At 44.0% G+C, this 19,691-nt stretch overlaps 2 protein-coding genes across 3 annotated transcripts in view; one reads left to right on the forward strand and one right to left on the reverse strand.

Annotated features, from left to right (window-relative positions):
- Nucleotides 1-15,191, forward strand: part of LOC128305422 (protein FAM13A) — a 34,675-nt gene extending 19,484 nt beyond the window's left edge. For both annotated transcript variants that reach the window (XM_053042856.1, XM_053042857.1), the window contains exons 3-4: nt 10,088-12,196; nt 14,372-15,191. In XM_053042856.1, the coding sequence (XP_052898816.1) occupies nt 10,094-12,196; nt 14,372-15,073 (2,805 nt within the window). In that variant the 5' untranslated portion in view covers nt 10,088-10,093 and the 3' untranslated portion in view covers nt 15,074-15,191. The remainder of the gene's footprint in view (nt 1-10,087; nt 12,197-14,371) is intronic.
- Nucleotides 15,192-17,638: 2,447 nt separating this feature from the next.
- Nucleotides 17,639-18,852, reverse strand: LOC128305423 (acireductone dioxygenase). The gene is made up of 4 exons (XM_053042858.1): nt 18,432-18,852; nt 18,154-18,359; nt 17,970-18,066; nt 17,639-17,910 (listed from the first exon to the last, which is right to left on the reverse strand). The coding sequence occupies exons 1-4, from the start codon at nt 18,552-18,554 to the stop codon at nt 17,785-17,787; spliced, it is 552 nt and encodes a 183-aa protein (XP_052898818.1). The 5' UTR covers nt 18,555-18,852; the 3' UTR covers nt 17,639-17,784.
- Nucleotides 18,853-19,691: the final 839 nt, after the last annotated feature.

The following is a 19,691-nucleotide window of genomic DNA, read 5'->3' on the forward strand; positions in this document are numbered from 1 at the left end:
TGTAACATCCTCTCAAGAATATTTCTACATTACATCACATAGATAAGTAATCTACACAAATGAAACTTTAATAATTCATCATGTAAATACATCACAACTCGATCACAATGAAGTGATCTTCAATTTTGTATATTTTAATTTATCCTCTAGCCACACCACACCGCGCACACTCTAAATGAACAATATTCATCCGTAACGACAAACCCAAAAAACAAAATCTCGCAAATAACAACCGATTTGTTGTTGTCGCCGAATCGCCATCATGTTCTTTAACAACAACGCGGCAAAACGGGTATTTTTAGACCGTACCGGCCGCAATCATCAATCCCGGCGCAGAGCGACCATACATTGGCACTTTACCGTACAGCAGAGGCTGTATTTTTATGGTTTTCTTTTTTGTTTTGTTCGGGCCAGGTTATGACCGGTTGCCTGATGATGATGATGATGATGATGTTTGTATTGCTGCTTCAAAATGCGCCAATTTCGCTGCGGGGACAAGTCCGACGGGACGGCATTGGTTCGCGTCGTTCTTGGTGTGCAGCACACACACCCGAAAGCTTATCTTTTGGGTGCTCGGTGAGGAAACGGGCAACTGCCGTGTCTTGTTTTTGGTTGATTTTTTCTTCCACTGCTGGTGAATAATTGTAAATAAACAACCTCCTAACGCAGAACAAAAGTGTGTGTCGATGGTTAGTACGGTTCACCGGTTTCAAATAGTAATGCAAACATATTTCGGTCCACCACGCGGTGTGGTACGTTTGGCACCTGGTGGCACAATCGTTACCGATGAGTTGTGTTTACGAATGGAGTATCATTGAAGGGAAAAGTTATAGTTTATAATAAATCGGGTAATTAAATGTCATGTACGATTAGTTATAAATTATTCGCTTTATTTATGAGTCAATTGTCTTTGGACATATATTTTTTTAATGAATGTCATCGATGTGAGATGCAGGTTCAATTTTATGGCTGAGTTTTAATTTTTCCATGTAAGAATTAAAAAAGTAAATGTTTTTGGAATGTTTCTAACAACAATCACAATTTATAACTCGTGACTCTAAATATCATGTAAGAAACTTTCATCTAGTAATACTCAAACAATTGCTGAAAGTTGATTAAATTAGGTTTAAAGCAGTCTCTTCAGAGAGAGAGGGAAAAAAACATAACCATTATATTACATCAAATGATCGTAAGTACCGGACTATGACTTTCATGTTCCAGAACATTCCACTAGCTTCGGGTGTACGAACTGCGGCTGTGCTATAAATAAAGTACTAATGCACCGCTATAGGTATTGCCGAGCAACTGGAAAAAGCGACTTGACATAATCATCAATCCGAGGCAAGTCTTAAGGAAGGAAGGAGATTAGTCCACCGTTGGTAGGATACTCCAAAAATTCACCTAACGACCTTCAAAAGGCACCCGCCAGGAATTACGCTTGCAACTTGTGCAACGATGTGCCAAACTAGTGCGGGATTACTCCCCACCTATCGCGCATACCTTCATTTCGCGCAAAAAAGACCCACTGCGAAGCGCGTAACCTTTAGCTTTGCCGCTTCCGTTTTGCAGCTTATCCCCCGGATGCACTTAATGCTGTGCGTACGGTTTTTATGGGCCTCTCCTTCGCCGATCCATCGCGCCAGGTTCTTTTCGGATCCCAGATGACGTATATCGGCGCGGTGTGCTCATATGACGAGTCATGAATGGTATTTTTACCAGCGGTTTGTTGAATGCCGGAGAGGTATGCCGTAAAAAAAAATCTTAATATCTTTCGTCGTCGGGTGAGTGTTTTTGGGTTCTGTTTGTTTTTTGCTTCTCGTTTCACCGTCACCAGCGACCGGGGTCCTTAGAGGATTGCCAATTTTGACACATATTCACCCGCATCGTACGGCAATCGAGCCGGTGCGACAGAAGCCAAGATCAAGATGGAATGGTTTTCTCGCTCGCTGCGTTGTTCTGACGTAAGTTCTACCCCCTCTTGTACGTACGCAACCTCGTTTGCTTTGGCGCTATTTACATTCCCCGTATTTCTCCCGCGACAAATCATTTCACACACCGCGCATTCTAACACACCGATGCTGGGGGGACCCGGTGATGATTAATAATGCAGCAAGGGTTTGTATTGCATGGGTGGTGTGACGCGCGCGCGCGACTGTTATGGAAGAACGATTATTTTGGGAATATATGTCCAAACAAGGTATTTCTTGGGGTTGCCTATTGGCAACAACACCAGCCCAGCGCAGGCAGACACGGAATGATGAATGTGAGATTGGGCTGTCCTCCACGCGGATGTGTTATACATATTTAAACGACGAAATGGTTTAATGGTAATGAATTAAGCTATGTTTGCTTTCGTTATCGATTGTTGAATTGTATTTTTTTTTTGCTGTAGAGTACAGTCATCAGGCAACTAAATTATACATTGGTTCATAGTGTTTTGGCATAGAATCCTCTGGAGGGGTTAGGGAATTCAAACATTTGTCAATTCCAATTTGAACAGTATTTAAATATGAAATTTACAGCCTCAATGCACTAGTAAATATTTTCCCGAAAAAGAAATAGAAACTCTCTCTGCGATAGTTGATACAGTGAGTCTTTATACTGTGGTTCAAATGAATAATTATAGTTTCATGTTTGTCAAAGCTTTTGACACAACCTGCCGATTACGCAGGATCGAGGTTCGGCACGGATGACGAAAGAGGGCGCCACCATCAGTGCGGATAAAAAAGGGTTGCGTTTCGAGGATCGAGCCCTCCTTTTGCAGTTGCAGACGGCGTAAAAGGCAGTAATACGTTTTGAACCTCCCTAATCATAGTCGGAGTTGTTTAATATATTACGAAGCCAGTGGTAAACATATTTTAAGCATAATTTGGTCATAATTCTTCAACCCCATTCCAGTATATTGCATTGCGTATTGTGACTCACGGATTTGCATTGCCGTCTAATTACTTTCGTAATGATAAGCATTCTTCACTGTAAGCTATAGCTTCACTCCATAGGGCACGCTATGGGTGCGTGGGAAAACAAAAGAAATCACCGTGTTCGGTCTCCAGTCGACAGTCGCCAACCACCGATAAGCGGTAAACAAATGCGTTTTATCAGTTCAATTAGTGCTTTCCAATTTCCTTCCTTCCGTTTGCAGTTTTAATTAATACCATCTGCTAAGGCAACGAATCATCTGGCGGGATTCTCCACGGTGCTCCTGACACCGCGAAACCTAATCAGTGATCAATGATCTGATCTTTGAACGGTGGTTGATGTTGAACCCCACACGGGAACTCCGTCGGTGAAGCAATCAGCCGAGGGACCCCGAGGTGTGTACATGAACTGGGAAGCACAAGAAGAAGCTCGCGCGCACCAAGAAGCGCACGTTGAATGTAAACAAATTTGATCAGTGTAACTGATAAGAGCAACTGTGGCGAGATGTCGGTAGCACGCGAGGGATTGCACGGTGTTTTCCAGTTTTCGTCCTCCCCTCCAAGGTGTTGTCTGGGCGTGAGAAAACGGAGGACGCAGGAGACAAGAACTCATTGCCGGTCGCAAAATTCCCAACAACCTGCGGAGCAATTACAGCTGGCGGTTGTGAGCGATGTCACCTGTGCACGACCCATCACGACAAAGACAGCGACCTTGCGAAACCTGCTGTCCTGGGACGTGGAGTGAACGGGGGAAATGTGACGACATTAACGACGCAAAAGGTGCTAACTCTCACCTATGCTGCTGCGGTGTGAATCAGTTCGGTTCAGATTTAATCGGTGCAGTACCGTTCGTTCCGGATGGCACTGGTCCGCTGACCATGCAACATCCATGCGCCGTATGGGGCAGATCAAATGGAGCGGAAAAAAGAGAGCCTTAGTGTCTGCAGAGGCACGAAGCGGCTACACACGGACTGTGTGTTGCCCCGGGGCTTATCAGGGAGCGATCATCGTGCTAAGTGGGATTATGGTATTGCTAATAGAAACCGTCACTTGTGGGAGCACACGATTTGCAGCCAACTGGAAGTCTCTCCGCGAAATTTCGTAGTTTCTCCGTTAGGTTTATTGTTGTTGAAAATATTGATATTGGGAGTTTCCCTATTCAAATCTTAAATCTTGAGAAATCGATTTTAACTTCTCCAACAAGGACATCATAATAATAAGATGTAAGCAAAGACATCGTTAACAAAGAATATTTTAGTTCAATTTCCGTAAGGTATTTCTGTAGATCCTCCACCAGAACCTGATGTCTGTAAAATCTGCAGTGTACAAAGTTCAACATGCTTCAGGTTGAGACTGTTTTGGAATGCCTCATTCTAAAGCTTCTATTGGGGAGAATGATTTTTTTGCAATGAGTAGATCACTCCTTGTTTCCTTCATGATAAAATCAACCTCCAAGCGCAGCTATAAAAAGTATAGAGAGTGAGTAAACAAGACGGAGATTGTGTAATGCCCTGCAGTATGATGAGATTTTATTGAATAACAGCTGAATTGCAGCTCAGTATTACTGCCTGCCACATTATCATTGTTCTTCTTTACACACGCTGCTATAATTATTTCTAGTCATCTCCCGGCTTTCAACACACCTTTGCAGTGTATAGTTGGTTTTGGACGAGCTCCATGTTTCCGTTCAGCGTATGTTCAGCTACTGGAACTATGAATGCTGTGTATACTCTACAGACTGGTCCATATCTTTGGCACCGACCCAAAGTTTCTTGAGAGCATTCAGGCCACCTTCACCTGTCATATGACGTTGGTAATTGGTACTCTTACTAGTCTCATAAGCATTGCCGGAATCCCTAAAGTGGTAATTGTTTAGTTTGGAATTAGCTATGCTCTGACTATAAAAGCAATCGAGAGCTCATATAGAGCTGACTTTTTGATAAAGTTTTTATCAGTTTAAGCCCCGATAAGTTTCTTTTTGCTGTTTGGGAATTGAAAGACTAACCGTGCTGTCAACAAGGTTATTCTTCGTTATCGGCATAACAGCCTCAAGAGGTCTAGGTCTGCCGTTTCTTTCTATTACTTTATTTGCTAGCTGCGGGATAATTCATTACATGGTTCTTATAGAAAAGCAGTAATTTATTACAATATTAAGCTTCTGCGAGAAGAACAGTTTTATTTGGGAATTCCCTCATTTGTCTACCCTTTTTCATGCATTTTAAGCATGGACCTTATTATACGACAAAAGACATGATCGCACCAACATGATCGCACACACAGTGAGATCACCATCTAGCATTCCGCCGAGAAAATGGCGTTGAAATGTAATAAAACAGCTGTTTACTATCCAGCTTTTGTGTTTGTATTGGCAAATGTAACGTGCCTTCTTTCGCAGCACAAACAAAAGCAAGTCAGGCACGCAGACGGCCCGCGGCACAACAACAGCCCTGCTTGAACGATTTCAGTCAATATTTGGCAGCGGGGCTTACGGGCAATTTGCAATTCTCATCGTGTTAGCATGGTAGTGTGCTTTTTTTTACATCCACCATCTCTTTAAGTAACCCGCACCATATTGCACTCGATCGGGTAGCTATAAACGATCGTTCAATACGGGTATGAAATGGTGTCGAAAGGTATTCGAAACAGAGGAGACTTTGTGACTTTCCAATGGTGCATTCTTTAAGCACCCTAAAAGCTCCAGAGACAATGTCTTCCCACTGCTGTCCCATACACTTGTACAATCGAGATAAGCGTGACAAGACGTACAGGTGTTAAAATGGCAGTTCACACAGTCACCAGAAATCGACGCGAAATGTTACAACCCCGCAGTATTGAAGACGTATACATCGGAAGCGACCCTTGTTGTGTTGGTGTTGAGGCACTTGCCACCCTGTATGTGGGACTAATGTCTCACTTGTCTATCAATCTGCGCGCGCTTCCAATTCCGCTGCTAGTGATGCGTAGCCGGAGAGCGCACAATCTCTGCCGCTTGCGAGTTTGTGTGCGTGTGTTGGAGGTAGTATATACTCTGCCCTGGCTTTTATCTCCCTGGTTGCCGTGCCAGTATAAAACTGATCCCGGGAGACTCGCGTGCTCCCACAAGTTTTGTGACCGGCATCGCAAACGGAGCTAACCTCCTCACCCGGGAGATCAAAGTCAAGAACTGTCGTATTGTGATGGGATTGTGTTTTCGTATGACGTTTTGTGATTTTTCTTTACCAATTGAACCACGCCACAGCATTTATTGACAAGGTTCTAGTGGGGGTGAATTAGTGGTGAAAGCTAGTGGTTCCCCAGCTCCCAAGTGAGTCTGGCAGAGCTTTCCATGGTGGATTATAACGAAGTGCAAGAGTAAAGAAAATCTTAAGGGCTGTTGTGAAGCATAAACTAGTCTCCTTCACGTACGATTAAGATAGTACGGTTAAAGCGTGTCCCACAGGTCAACCATGTTGTGCGTACAGCCATCCGATCATGCGGTTGGTAGAAAGGGTTTGATCTATAAGCTGGCCCATGCCTGCCACATTCGTCAATGGAAAAATAAAGTAAGTAATGCACCTCTCGTACGAGTGACTTCCATCGAAGAAATGGAAGATTCCACTCGCAACTGGAATTTATGAACAAACAGGAACGCGCGGTCCTGTCACGTTATGAATGTTGTTGCGGACTGGCAAAAGCTAATAAAGTGTTACACACAACCTCTGTTCAAGTGGCGAATCCATCTGAAGTGGTCGTGGACACACAAAGAAGAAAGTGAGCAGCAGGACATTCGGTCCTACCGCAAGCAACCGAGTGTTGTGTGATTTTGAACTTGGTAAGCTTTGTGTGGGTGGCTTCCGGTTGTTTTCTGCTTTCTGAGTGTCATCTGAAGTGGAATGATTTTGGTGAAAATCTCATGTCACGGGACACTCCAAGACACTCCAATGACTCGGCACTGTTTTGTGTTAGATAATGTTGGGTATCTCAAGTGCCTTGGCCGAGAGCAACTGTAGTTGTTTTTTGAAAAATTGTGTTCAAACTGTATTAAGTTATTGTAGGAACACTTGAAGGAACGGAATGTTAATAATTGGAATGGGAATGGGCATAAGCTAATAAGTGCTTATGAGTACTTATTTTGATCGTGTTTATCAGTATTATAATCATATTCGTCTATTAGGGCGAATAGCGAATAAAATTGTCGTAATGAATATAAAAATCTTATTATTTTTTTATTGTAAAATAAAGAAACATAGTTCAGTGTTTTTGGACCATTGCCCAAATTGAAGTAAAAATTTGAGACTTCCTAAATAATTCTCCAACAAGGAATTCTCCCAAAAAAATCTCTAAAGGAGGTTCCACGAAGTGTCCATGTGTGGCTGCACAGCTAGGGTATTCTCCAGAATATTGAAATTTTCACTTCAAATTGGAATAAAAAATTGAGAATTCACAAAGCATTCTCAAATCACGTTCTCGATGTGTATGGCTGCTTTCCGAATAATACTTATTCTTCTTAATCGGCTCAAAAACCTCAAGATGTCAAGGCCTGCCATTTCTGACCTTCTGTGAATTTATTTACACATAGCTAGATGTGAATGGATGTGAAGACCCATTCGTGTGCCCCAATATTAATTATGCTTCTTGGAACTTGGAAATCTTGAATGTAAATATGAGTCAGAAATCGAGAATTTGCCAAAAATTGTCTAAAAAGCTTCTCGATGGGTCCAATGCGTGGTGGTACTCCGAAGGTATTCTTCATGCTCGGGAAATTTGAAATCTTCACCAGAGCAGATAGGGTGAAAAGGCGTGATAGAAGAACCTTCATAGCATGAAGATCATCAACGACATCAACACCATTATCATCCAACTTCTACCGCCCGTACCGTGACCTACTGATTCGAGAGAGAAATTGGAACGTAGTAACTACTGACATGCACACACGAACCGCCCATCCCAACGGTGTCTATTATCAGCACACATTCTAGAAAAAAGATTCGCCTGTTGTTACGAGCGCTATCTAAACATCTCAATTGTACGCATTGTTCCGAATGCCGTCAAAAATGGCTGGATTACCATCGGAGACCTGAACAATTCCAACCCATCTCAGCGTTACGATGGCCGATAGCCTATCGACGAATCACTCTTTTATTTACGATACGCTTATTAACCTGTCCTGCCTGCCTGTGTGTCTGCTGTCCATCGCACGTTACACGCTTTACGACCGATCAGGCAGGGGCAATACCAGGGGCAACCACCAGATAAGCGACAAAAGAATGGGACCCAAACATTTGCGCGTGCCAAAAGGCGATTAATTTGTCAATCTTTTTTCCCCACTCGGGGTAAGCCAGGCGTCGTGTCATCTAGATACGTTTTCTCTCTTTTGTGTGTGTGTGTAATGCAGCTAAAAATAAAGCACATCTTGCAACCCTGGAGTAAACCAGGGTAAAAGCAGTGCCTGAGCGACACATTAGGTGTGATAAGAAGTGTGACGATTGTGAGATAAATAAGATCCAATAGCAAATACAAAACGACGTCATTTGAGGCCAGGGCATCACAAAACATCGCATCTTCCCAAAACAGCTCATATTTCCTATCACATTACTGATGGATCGGGAAGAAATCGATCTTTTTTTTTTTATGCGGTATCTGTGGTGCAATGTGAGCTTTAATTTATTCCTATTCGCTTCCATGGCGTTGAAGCTTAAAATAAAAGCAAGAATCAGATACTCGCGGAATTGAAAACGAGATCTACACTGGGATCTAGTTCCGATCTGTCTGTCAACAAACTAATCGAACATGCACAAGTGCAAGTGTAACCATCCGCCCGTTTCGTATAACGCCGCTCCCCTCCGTGACAGCGAACCCCGCCGGCAAAAGTTTCGATCAAAAATCACGTACCACCATCAGAGGGCCGGGTTCTGTTCCGCGGGCGGTAAACAATTGGAACAATTTAACCGCCGCCGCCACCAACGCGTCATCGCGGTTGTGTTATTTTTATGTTTCACACCCCCCCCAAACACAACGTGTTTAACGCTTTTGCTTTTTGTTATTGTTCCAACTCACCGAGTATCCCATTTTCTATCTCTTATTGATCGTGAAACAATTTGCACATCACTGCAACCATTTTTGCACAAAATGGTTCCCCGCGGATAAATGGCGGAACGGCGCTAAATGGTTACGGGGGCTAAATTACGTGAATAGTTTGCTAAGGGTGACACCACGAGGCACGAACTGTTATCACATGGCATGACACACGAGAGAGGAAGAGAGAGAGAGAGAACAAAGGTAAAACAATGTCTAATGGGTTGCAAAACATGCATGTTGTGGCGCGCGGTGGTCGTGCTAAATGCGAATGCATTTTCGCGACAGGGAGTTGAGTTTAGTATAAAGCACCGTATACGTCATGGTTTCTCTCATGGCCTCGAAGGTCGTTGAAGGTAAAAGTAAAAAACGGTAGAAAACACCAACATTGATTAGAGTGGCAATTCTCTTTCCCTCTACTACACACCACGCTAGAAGTTCGCGCTGGAAGCTATTTATTATCACGGTGCCATTGGCTTTGTTTCATTTGCCACTTGTTTGTAGCAAAAAAAAAAAAACACACACATTCAGTGAAAGCTTTCCGTCAACGTGCAGCTACATCGATTGATTTCGTTGAATTGTGTTTGATCAATGTTCATCGTGTGTGTTTTTTTTTTTTTGGTTGGCGACGGGCGATTCTATTACGCGACCTTGGATCAATAACAACAACGAAACATGGCAAATTGATTGATGTTGTGCGGAAAAATGTATGTTTCCGCACGTTCGTAACCATGGTTTCCGCCATAGAATTGCATCGATGGGTTTCGCTGTTGTTTTATCAATCGATGCGTAGAAGGTGAAAGCTTTAGTTGTGGGGTTTGGTGTTTGTGAACTACAACTGACCAGGCTGCTCCATCGTCGCTCCCGGTGAAGATGTTGTAGGTTAGAAAAGGTATTTAAAGTTCAAAATTTAATCTCATAACGTTTAGTATCTTATTAATACGTATTTATCGTGTTCAGAGAATTATTTTATATAAATATCGCATTAGTTTTAATAAGTTCTTTTCATCAATCAATCAGATACCAGGCGCCTCCATTGAAAGCTCCTGTTTTATGTTTTATTGTTGTCGAACTGTTCCTAACGTGTCGTTTTCGTATCTTAAATTTCGTTTCAGTGCGGCATGCGTCGCCCATCACTGGGACAGAATGAAGACGACCTTAGTCGTCTGACAACGATTATCTCCCCGACCAGTATCAGCCTTTCATCGAACGGTCAGTCTGATCCGGTGGTGGTAGTGGATCACCAGGATGTCGTCAGCTGCGGTCGAGCGAAAGCGAACAGCAGCAGCAGCAGCAGCAGCAGTAGCAGCAGTAGCAGCAGCAGCAGCACTAGCATCAGCAATGGCGCCAACAACACGACTAGCAACAGCAGCAGCAATTGCCCGGCAAGCAACAACAGTGTCGGTGGCGCTGGCAGTGTTGATGGTAGCAGCGCAAGTCGTAAGGGAAGCAAGAGCAGCAGCAGTAGCAGCAACAGCATCAACAGCACCAGTAGCAGCAGTGATGGAGTGAAGGTGAGCGGTGGTATTCAAAGCATCAGCAGCGATGATGTCGGTGTGGGTGGTGGTGATGGTGGAGAGGAGCAATCCGGCACTCTGCTGCCACCACCACCACCGATGGTGTTGGTCAACCAGTATCTGCCGAATCTGATCAATTCGTCCGAGTGGCAGAATTGCCGCAAGCGTAAGGAACGGCAGGACAGCACATCCTCCATCAGCCAGGACCGGAAGCTGATCCGCTCGAACAGTGAGGAACATCTGCCCAACTGTCAGGAGGTGATCAGGCGTGTGTCGTCGCACGAAGACTTCAAAAAGCGAACACCGGGCGTGGTGTCGGTGGAGATCTCGATCGACAAGGAGAACATTATCGCCGAGGAGACGATCGAGGGCGTAGATGAGGAACGTGGCCAGCAGCAGCAGCAGGTGTTTGAGAAGAACCTGAAGAACAGTGCGGATGATTTGAAGAAATTTTTCATTGGAAGTGTGGAGAGTGTCGGGAACGGTGGGGTAGGTGGGAAGGATCACCATCATCATTCCCATCACCATCATCATCACCATCCCCATCATCATGGTAACCATCTGTACCATCATCTAGGCGGACATCATCATCTGCACCATGCCGGGAACAAGTCACAGCAGCCCCACCATCGGCTGTCTCCATGTCGTGATATACTGAAGTCCCGGCGTGACTCGGACAGTGAGCAGGATGGTGAACACGAACGGCGTCGGCACTGTGAGCGTTTCTCGAAGACACGTCCACCGCCGGGTCGTAAATCCGTATCGCCTCGAGCCCGCAACAGCTCGAAGCACACGAAGCTCGCAATGAAGGCGGCCACTGGCGGTGGTACGGTGTTGCTCGCTGGTAATGAACATTTCTACTCCAAGCACGATACCCATCCGAGCGGCGGTGGTAAATCAGAACGGCGAGTCCGATCGTCCAGTAAGCATCGCGAGCAGCAGCAGCTGCAGCAGACCACAATGCAGGATGACGCTATGATGGGTGACGGTGCGATGCCCATGTCCGATTACAACGATAACAACGTGCTCGAGAAGAACCAAGCGGTGGAGGAAGTGTCCAACCTGATTGACGATGAGGAGGAGTCGCAGGTGCTGCAGCAAGAGGAAGCACAAGAACCGCTTTCTCCACGCGAAAAGCTCCCCTGGGGCCAAACCTACCCGGACGATACACCGGCCCTGGTCTGTCAGCGGTTTGCCGATGATAAATTCGATCACGCCAAACGGATGGATTCGGTGTCGCACGCCAAACTGCGCCCGGTCGCGTCCGGCAGCTCGCTGAAGCTGTACGGTGCACATCATCGAAGTGCGGAAAATGCACCATCATCCGCGATGCACCATCATCATCATCAGAAGTCAGGCACGCCGCCCGCCGCCAACAATATGTTTGACGAGCGCGTAAAGGCGATCAATCGGAAGCTCGGTGCGCTGAAGAAGAAGCTCACACAGTTCGAGGATCGGTTCGAGCTAGAGCACGGTTGCCGCCCGACGCACGGTGACAAATCGGCCGATCCACCCACCAAGAGCATCCTGGTGGAGATACACAAGCTGCGCAAGGAGAAAAATCAGATCAAGGCAGATCTGGCAGTATTTTCGGCGAAAGTATCAGTGTCAGCGGGCCAGAAGCTGTCCGGTGGCAATGTGAACGATGACATGGTGGAGGAAAAACGATTGGCCAAGATGAAAGATACGATTGCGGACATTGAAAAGGTACGTTTCCGATGCATGGGTTTTGTGTGTCGCTTCCAAATCATTTACCCTCCTCCCGCATCTGTCATTTTTGCGTCACGCGTGCCTTTGTTTCGAATGACAATAGTAATGGCGCTCGAACCCTCCGAACCGACTTTGCAAACTGTGACAGATAATTACAGGCAATTAGATGATCGTTCACATGATCGACGGCCGTACCCGCGTCGTTCCATTAACATCGTTTAGCACCAGTTCGTTATCATCTATCTGCTAGGGACAAATATAGACAAGTTCTACGAGCAGTTCGATCAGGAGAGTTTTCTGTGCACGTGGCTTGTTGCATGATGTCAGCCCGTTACGATTGTACAAATTGATCAACTTCATTGTAATGTGTTGTCGGTTTCAATTATGAGGCTTGTGATTTCAAGTTGAATAGCGTTTTATCACGTTACAGACAATTGTATCCTGTGGCAAAACCAAACTGCCATCGATTTATTTATTTATTATTTAATTGTTTGTAATTAATTGTTTGTTCAATCGTTTAATTTAATTTAATCGCGGCTTTTAATAACCGTTGTAATAAAATTAGTTAGCCAACACGTTTATTAGGTTGTTAAAATGTACTCCCTTCTATATTGCCGCAGCCTCTCAGCCTCGCAGTGAATGCGATATTAATCTGCTCTAGCTTTTAGCCATTTCTTTACTCCATTTTGCACATCTTGTGACATTTCTGGTGGGACAGTAATGCCTTCTTTACAGGACGACTGTTACGATCTCACCTGGTTTCACATAGCTCGAAGTATATAATTTTTGGTTGATCACATCATGCGTATTAGTGTGCACTACAAATGTCGCCCAAATCGAAATTTTCAGTTTAAACAGCTAGATCATAATACTTAATACTGTCTGGTGACAATCATCAAAACAGATAGCAATACAAACAATATACTTCTGGCACTGATTCATTGGGAATAAACTTTGAACATTACTGCTGAATATTTCACACAGTTCCTTCCCAATCACTCTCTCTCTCTCTTTCCCTATCTTTACTAGGGCCGGTCTGTCCGGTTCTGCCATCGGGGGCGCTCACGTTTGCGTACCAGTTTTGCCCAGCCGCCAACGGTACGGCGGATGCTGTCGCATCTATTATCGATTGAAAATCAATCTTGTCTCACTTGCCGCAGTTGATCTTTTGACCGAACACAATCAACGATGGTACTTCAGGGGGAAAATGAAAGCATTGACGGAAGTACCCGAATGTATCCAACACTGTTGCCGGTTCCTCGTTGTTGTAACCGTTTGCCATCATTGTCGTAATGACTGATACTGATACACCAAGCGGTACGTGCCCCTGGTTCAGTGCAGCAGCAATTGTTATCGACCAGTGGTCAACCCGGGCGCGTTATAACCACACGGCCGGAAACTGAAACATGCCGGGTCGGTCTTTGTTGAGCGCAGAATTGAAAATAGAACTGTGAACCGTACGGAATTGTCTTTCCTGCTCCATCAGCCAATCAGCCGCCCATCTGTAGCAGACCTTGAACGTTCCTTTTTCCTCCTGCGCATAGTTTGTTGGGGATGATGTGAATGAATAGATCAATTCAACCACCGGCCAAGTGGAGGAAGCTCCGGCTGGGTTGAACGAATAAAAATACAACACATGCATACGCTTCATATGACAAACTTCCTTCCTATTTGGCTACCAAAAGGGGCATCTTTCCATACCCAGCTCGGGTATAATGAACACAAGCTTTATTTCCGTTCCGAGTGCTGGCGACCACCATTACAGTGCAACTGCCGCCAGAATGGATGATGTGATGTTAAACAAGGTTTTATGAGATAACTCGTTTGTCGCACTGGAAAGGACGGGCGAATTTATTACCGGGCAAACCGGAATCATTACGACGACACAAATGAACAGTACGATCACACTAAAAAGCCTTTACGTGGAACGGATGAGCACTTTGTTTAATGTGTTTTGTTTTTAGATAAATAATTACTGTAAAAACTAAAGATACACCCTCTATTTACTAATCTTGCACTAACAAAACAAACATACTGATGATGTAATGAATTATGTACTTTAATTATCTCTATCATTCGGTCCATTCGTCTCTGACTTCATCTATCCCCATTGTTATAGTTTCTTTTCCATGTAAAAGATCCAATTGAACCTTTTTCTGATTTTTATTTTAGCGCCTCACGGAGAAACGAGACACGGAGCAACGAAGTGAAAATCTGGAGGTGCTGTCGAACGAGCAGCTCACGGAGGAGAAAGCCTCCGTCCAGCGTGCTCTGCTGTATCTGGAGTCAATGTACGGTCGACCGGCGAGCCGCGATGAGCGAGACGCGGCCCGGCCCCTGTACGACCGCTACCGGCTAATCAAACGGCTGGTGAACCGTGCCAACTCGATCAGTGGCCCGTGCGGTGTGGCCAACTCGCAGATGCCAACCATTCTCGAGCACGAAGCGCTCGCCATCGTCGGCACAACGACACCGTCCACCGATATTTCACCACCGTCGGCCACCTCCATGATCCAATCGCCTGCAGACACAACCACCACCAGCAGCACCACCACCGGTCAGCTGTCGACGGACGAGTCCGAAGGTACGGCCACAACGACGACAAACACCACCACGACGAGCAGTTCCGCGACGGAAAACATCCACTCGATGACACCGGATGAGCTGTGGCAGCATTACGATGCGACGCGCGAAGAGAAGAAAGAGCTGCGCCGCACGATCAAAGACTTTGAGCAACAGTTCGAGGAAACGACCGGGCGCAAAATGTTGAAATCGGATCGCAAATCGATCGAAGATACGTACGCTCTCTACAAGCAGAAGAAGGCCAAACTGCGACTGATCGATGCGCTCTTCAAGAAGCAAATGCATGCCTAACTCGACCGGCGGGTGATACGTTGCTGCTGGAAGTCGCTGTGAAGGCGTTTTAAAAAGGGATTGAAAAGATTTTGTATTATTGTTCTGTAAGTCAATATAAACGGACAAAGACATGGTAGTAGCGCGAACGTTCTTAATTTCCGTAGTGCTTTGTGCACAAACTCTAGCTGTGTCTAGCAATAGGATCTCCCTTAACTCACTCTTTCAGTTTAGAGTCCTGCCGTACGGTAGCACTATCTTTTTATTCGGTGCTGGAATCCTTGTGAATAGAATGATTGTAAGATGGCGAGAAGAAGTGATTGGAGGATGACAACTTAATCAAATAACGAATCTTTGCATTATTATGAATAGTGGCTAGCGATATGATCGACGCGCAGGCTATTTTTCCAGTTTCGATTTTCTTTTATCAAATTGTTAAATTGTTATGCTTTATAGTTTTTTTTTTGCTCCATACCTTTTTTTTACGTATCGCTGAGTGCTAAGAGGTAACGAATAAGAAATTGTGTATCAAAGGAAATGGCATTGAAAATGCGTGCGAGAAAGATACTTTCTAAATACAGCCGAATTGTATGAGTGTGTGTTGGTTTAAAACATTGTTTCGTTTTGAGTTAAAATATGAGCGTTTTTGTTTACCTTTCTGTTTCATTTATTGCGTTTCACGTGGTGTCTATTAACTGTTACTGAAATATTTAGAAAGACTATTTGCATTGTTTTAAGTATTTTTACACCCGTAGTAGATATAAGGCGCAGGCGAAGCGCGAACGGAGGAATACACAGTTAGTAGTAAATATGCTGTTCGAGTGTGAGTGAGTGAGTGAGTGTGCGTGCGTACGTATGAATGCGTATGTATGTGCAACCAGTGTAGCAGTGTGATTGCGCGAAAGGTTTAAATAAGAAACAACTCCGAAACAGACTGGTACTGGTTTTTGAGTGGCCAAAAGAAATAAGGAAACTGGACAGCAGCATTGAAGAGGGGGAGAAAGGCAAATACAAAAAGAGAAAACAAGGAAACTAAAGCTGTTAGCAAGTAAACACACACTGAAGCAGTACAAAAACACTGCAAAACCCTTACACAACGGAGTATGGATGCAAAGGGAGCATAGGGCGGGGTGGGTACACAGAAGATAAAGAAAAACAAATACAACAAACATACAAAAGAAAAATACAAATACATTTTATAGCTCAATAAGAAACATTTGAGAACTAGCAAAGGGAGAAAGAAAATGAAACAAAAAAAAAAGAATATTAACGCCGAGAACAGAACAAGTGCGGCGATAAGCACAGAAACAAATAATGATTAAAGAAAAACACTAAAATTGATTGCTTCGTGATGCAAAGTGGAAAACCGGAAACAAAGAACAAACAAAAACCTATATACACATATTTACAAAATTAAGATTGTGAAAGGTCGTGGTGCGATCGAGGTGTGGTTGACGATAATGTGGCGTTTTGGTTGTTTCTTTGGAATATCGTAAACAGAAGAAATGAAGAACGAGTTAAAGGAACGGTTAGCTGATAAAGAAAACCCAAATGTTTCAAATCGGATCGTTTAATTCGCTTTCAACTCATACCAGATCATGGTTTATTTGATCATTTGATCGCGGTGGAGTAGCATGTTAGTAGAAGCAGCAGGAGAAGAAAACAAAACAATAGCCTACACACTTCGAGTCCACAGTGTGCGGGTAATAAGAACAATAGTTAAATAAGTCTATTATTCGCTTCGTCAGAGAAATAACTGTACGACTAATAGTGATCCTTTTTTTGTACCGACAAAACACAAGGGCCAAAACGTGCCCCGTTCTATTATCTTCCGGCATACGAAACCTAAGTCTCCTCCATTCGTCCCTTGACGGAATAGACATTACTACAACATTGCTACACACATAGGCACGTATTAGCGAACATAGTCGGGGTGTTTGTTTCAAGGAGAGATAAAAAGCTAAGTAAATACGAAGGAACGCTTTAAAGGATCCACGATTCACACATTATATACATATATATACACGAAACACATATATATTGAAGGTACACATTGATGCAATTATGTTTGCAACAGCAACAAGACATTTAGTGTCCGCATGGCATGGTTTTTGTAGCTCTTTAAAAGGCATTCAGCATAGTACACATATTATGATAATTATTATTATGACTATGATTACAAAGGATACGATCACTGAACAGTTAGTTTTCGGCGGAACATGCTGCGGACATGATTGCTAGTTAAGCGAAACGGCCTCGGATACCAGGACGAATCGTTCGATTGATGTTCTCTAAGAACGATTTATGAAGTGCAGCCAGCAACATAACTGGGGCTTTGTAGAAAGTCGTGGGTTTTGAGTGTGCATGCGGATGTGAAGCAGGTATGAACGATAATACAAATAGTGTGTAAAGCATTAACATTAATACGGATGTATGGACAAGTGTGGACGTTAAACTGGCAAAACAAAGAAAACGGTTCTACAAGAATAAACCCGATGGTGTGACATAATATTGAAAGGTTAAAATGAGTTCCGGTTTCGTCATGATTTTTCGTTGGTATCATCCGAATCAAACAGCTATACGTGGTCCGTTTTATGTAAAATTTTATTCTGAAAAATTAACATAGCATTAGATGCTTTCCGATTTGATGCATGTCGGCTCGTAACCTTGAGTATAGTGTTGTCATACTGTAGCCAATCTGTATGTATGTGTTTTATTATCCCACACGGAAGTTAGGCTGCAAATCCGGTTTCCAGTCGGTTTAAATACTCCTTGCGGCAGTCCATTTCATCGGCCGGACGATTATACGGTAACCAGACCGGTTCTCCAACAAAGTATCGCTTCGCTGTAATGAAATTCTACCGAAAAAAAGGAAGATTTACGAAGGATACAAAAGATCCAATTTATTCTATCTTACCTTTGCATCCAGTGTGAAACGGTGGTAAATGCCACTCGGAATGATAATCAAATCACCAGCAACCACTTCAATCCGTATCCATGCATCATCCGGACCACTGAAACGAAGGAAAAATATGCCTGTTGCTGAAATGCGTCGTAATACGCTATGCTGCTTCACGTTCACTTCCGTATCTCTTGCTTACTTGCGCACATCGAAATAACCCGACCCGTCCATAACCAGCCGAATCTCTTCGTCCGTGTGCAAGTGTTCGGTGAAAAAAGATTTCAATTTATTCGCATAATCGGGCAAACATGCCTCAGAACAAGTGATTTCGTCCTCATACGAATAGCCACGATCTTGGCGGATTTTTTCCAGCACTCCATCCGTGTTGTACGTCGGAACATTAATCTGAAACGATTTGTGTAATGATGTAATACTCTCGCTTTCCCGCTTGCGTTTAATAATCATAAGCGTTCTTACCTTAAAATATTCCACTCCCGTGCATTTAAAGAGATCGTCCAGCGTTACGAATCGCGGTGGATCGAGCTGGTGTTCCAGACGTTGATCGGTCGGTTCGTTGTCCATAAACCAGGCGCGTACCATTCTGATTTGATTCTAATTTGAACGGACACACTGGAAATGGTTCACAATCGGATTTTGGTAACTGATAATGGATTGATGGAGGGTTTCAAACGTTTTTTTGAAGCTATCAAAAACACTGCTTGTTGATAAGAGACACTTTAATTAGCATACCAGAATGCTGTCAGTTTTTGCTATGCCGTAAACACAATGTGACAGCATTGATCACTCGATCATAACGATAATTTCGTTGGTTATTTCTTGGTCATTTAACTTCCTGATTTGCAAAGAAAGCTTTCCGAAGCAATTTATTTGCCGCAGGGTAATCGATGTCATAAATTTATGCTAAAATTTGGTGGAAAAAGTTTTATCAAAACCACAAGGTGGGTATAGCATGGTGCGCATCTGTTTGACATCTGCACCAAATTACCCCATTATGCCAAACTGGTATAAAGTCCAATTGACAATTGTTCCTTTTCTGAATAGCCGGTTATTTGACCATTTGGTTGCTGATAGTGGCCATTTCAACATTTAAGAAGTATTGAATCGGTACCTTGAGTGTGGTTAATTTATTGAAATCATCATTTTCATACAAACAAATCAAATCAAACATTACGTTTACGATCACGCTGAACAAAAGTGCCCAAACAACCAACACCAACAACACCGTGCTGAACGGGTATTGGCAGCCGTCAAAAAGATAACACCCAAGGTGCATACAGTGCAGCTCCGCCAAAGCGCAATGTTTATTGAACACGCCGAATGAAAGAGGAGAAGAAGCAGAGTGAGTGCGCTGTGTGTTTTTTGCCTTCCACCGTAAAGTGTATTTTTATTGGCGAAAGAAAAGCGTACGTGTAAAGCAGCGACCAGGCCAGGTGATAATAACTGCATGTAGTGCGTATTTGCGTCGGTTTGCCGTGCGCTTGCAGCGTGTCCAGTGTTTGGTGCTGCACGGACGGTGTGACGAAAAGGGGCTCGAATGAGAACGGTGCACCCCGTTTGTGGGTTTGTTGAAGGGAAGACAACGAGAGGAAGCAGCGGGACAGACGGGCGAAAGGAAGAATCTCCGACGTCTCGTCGATATCTAGAGCACACACGCGGGTGTGCACTGTGCGGGGGTTAGAAAAGTTGACAACCCGAAAAGTATCATGGCGTAAGCAA

This window comes from Anopheles moucheti, chromosome 3 (genome assembly GCF_943734755.1).
Source record: "Anopheles moucheti chromosome 3, idAnoMoucSN_F20_07, whole genome shotgun sequence".
Lineage (NCBI taxonomy): Eukaryota > Metazoa > Arthropoda > Insecta > Diptera > Culicidae > Anopheles > Anopheles moucheti.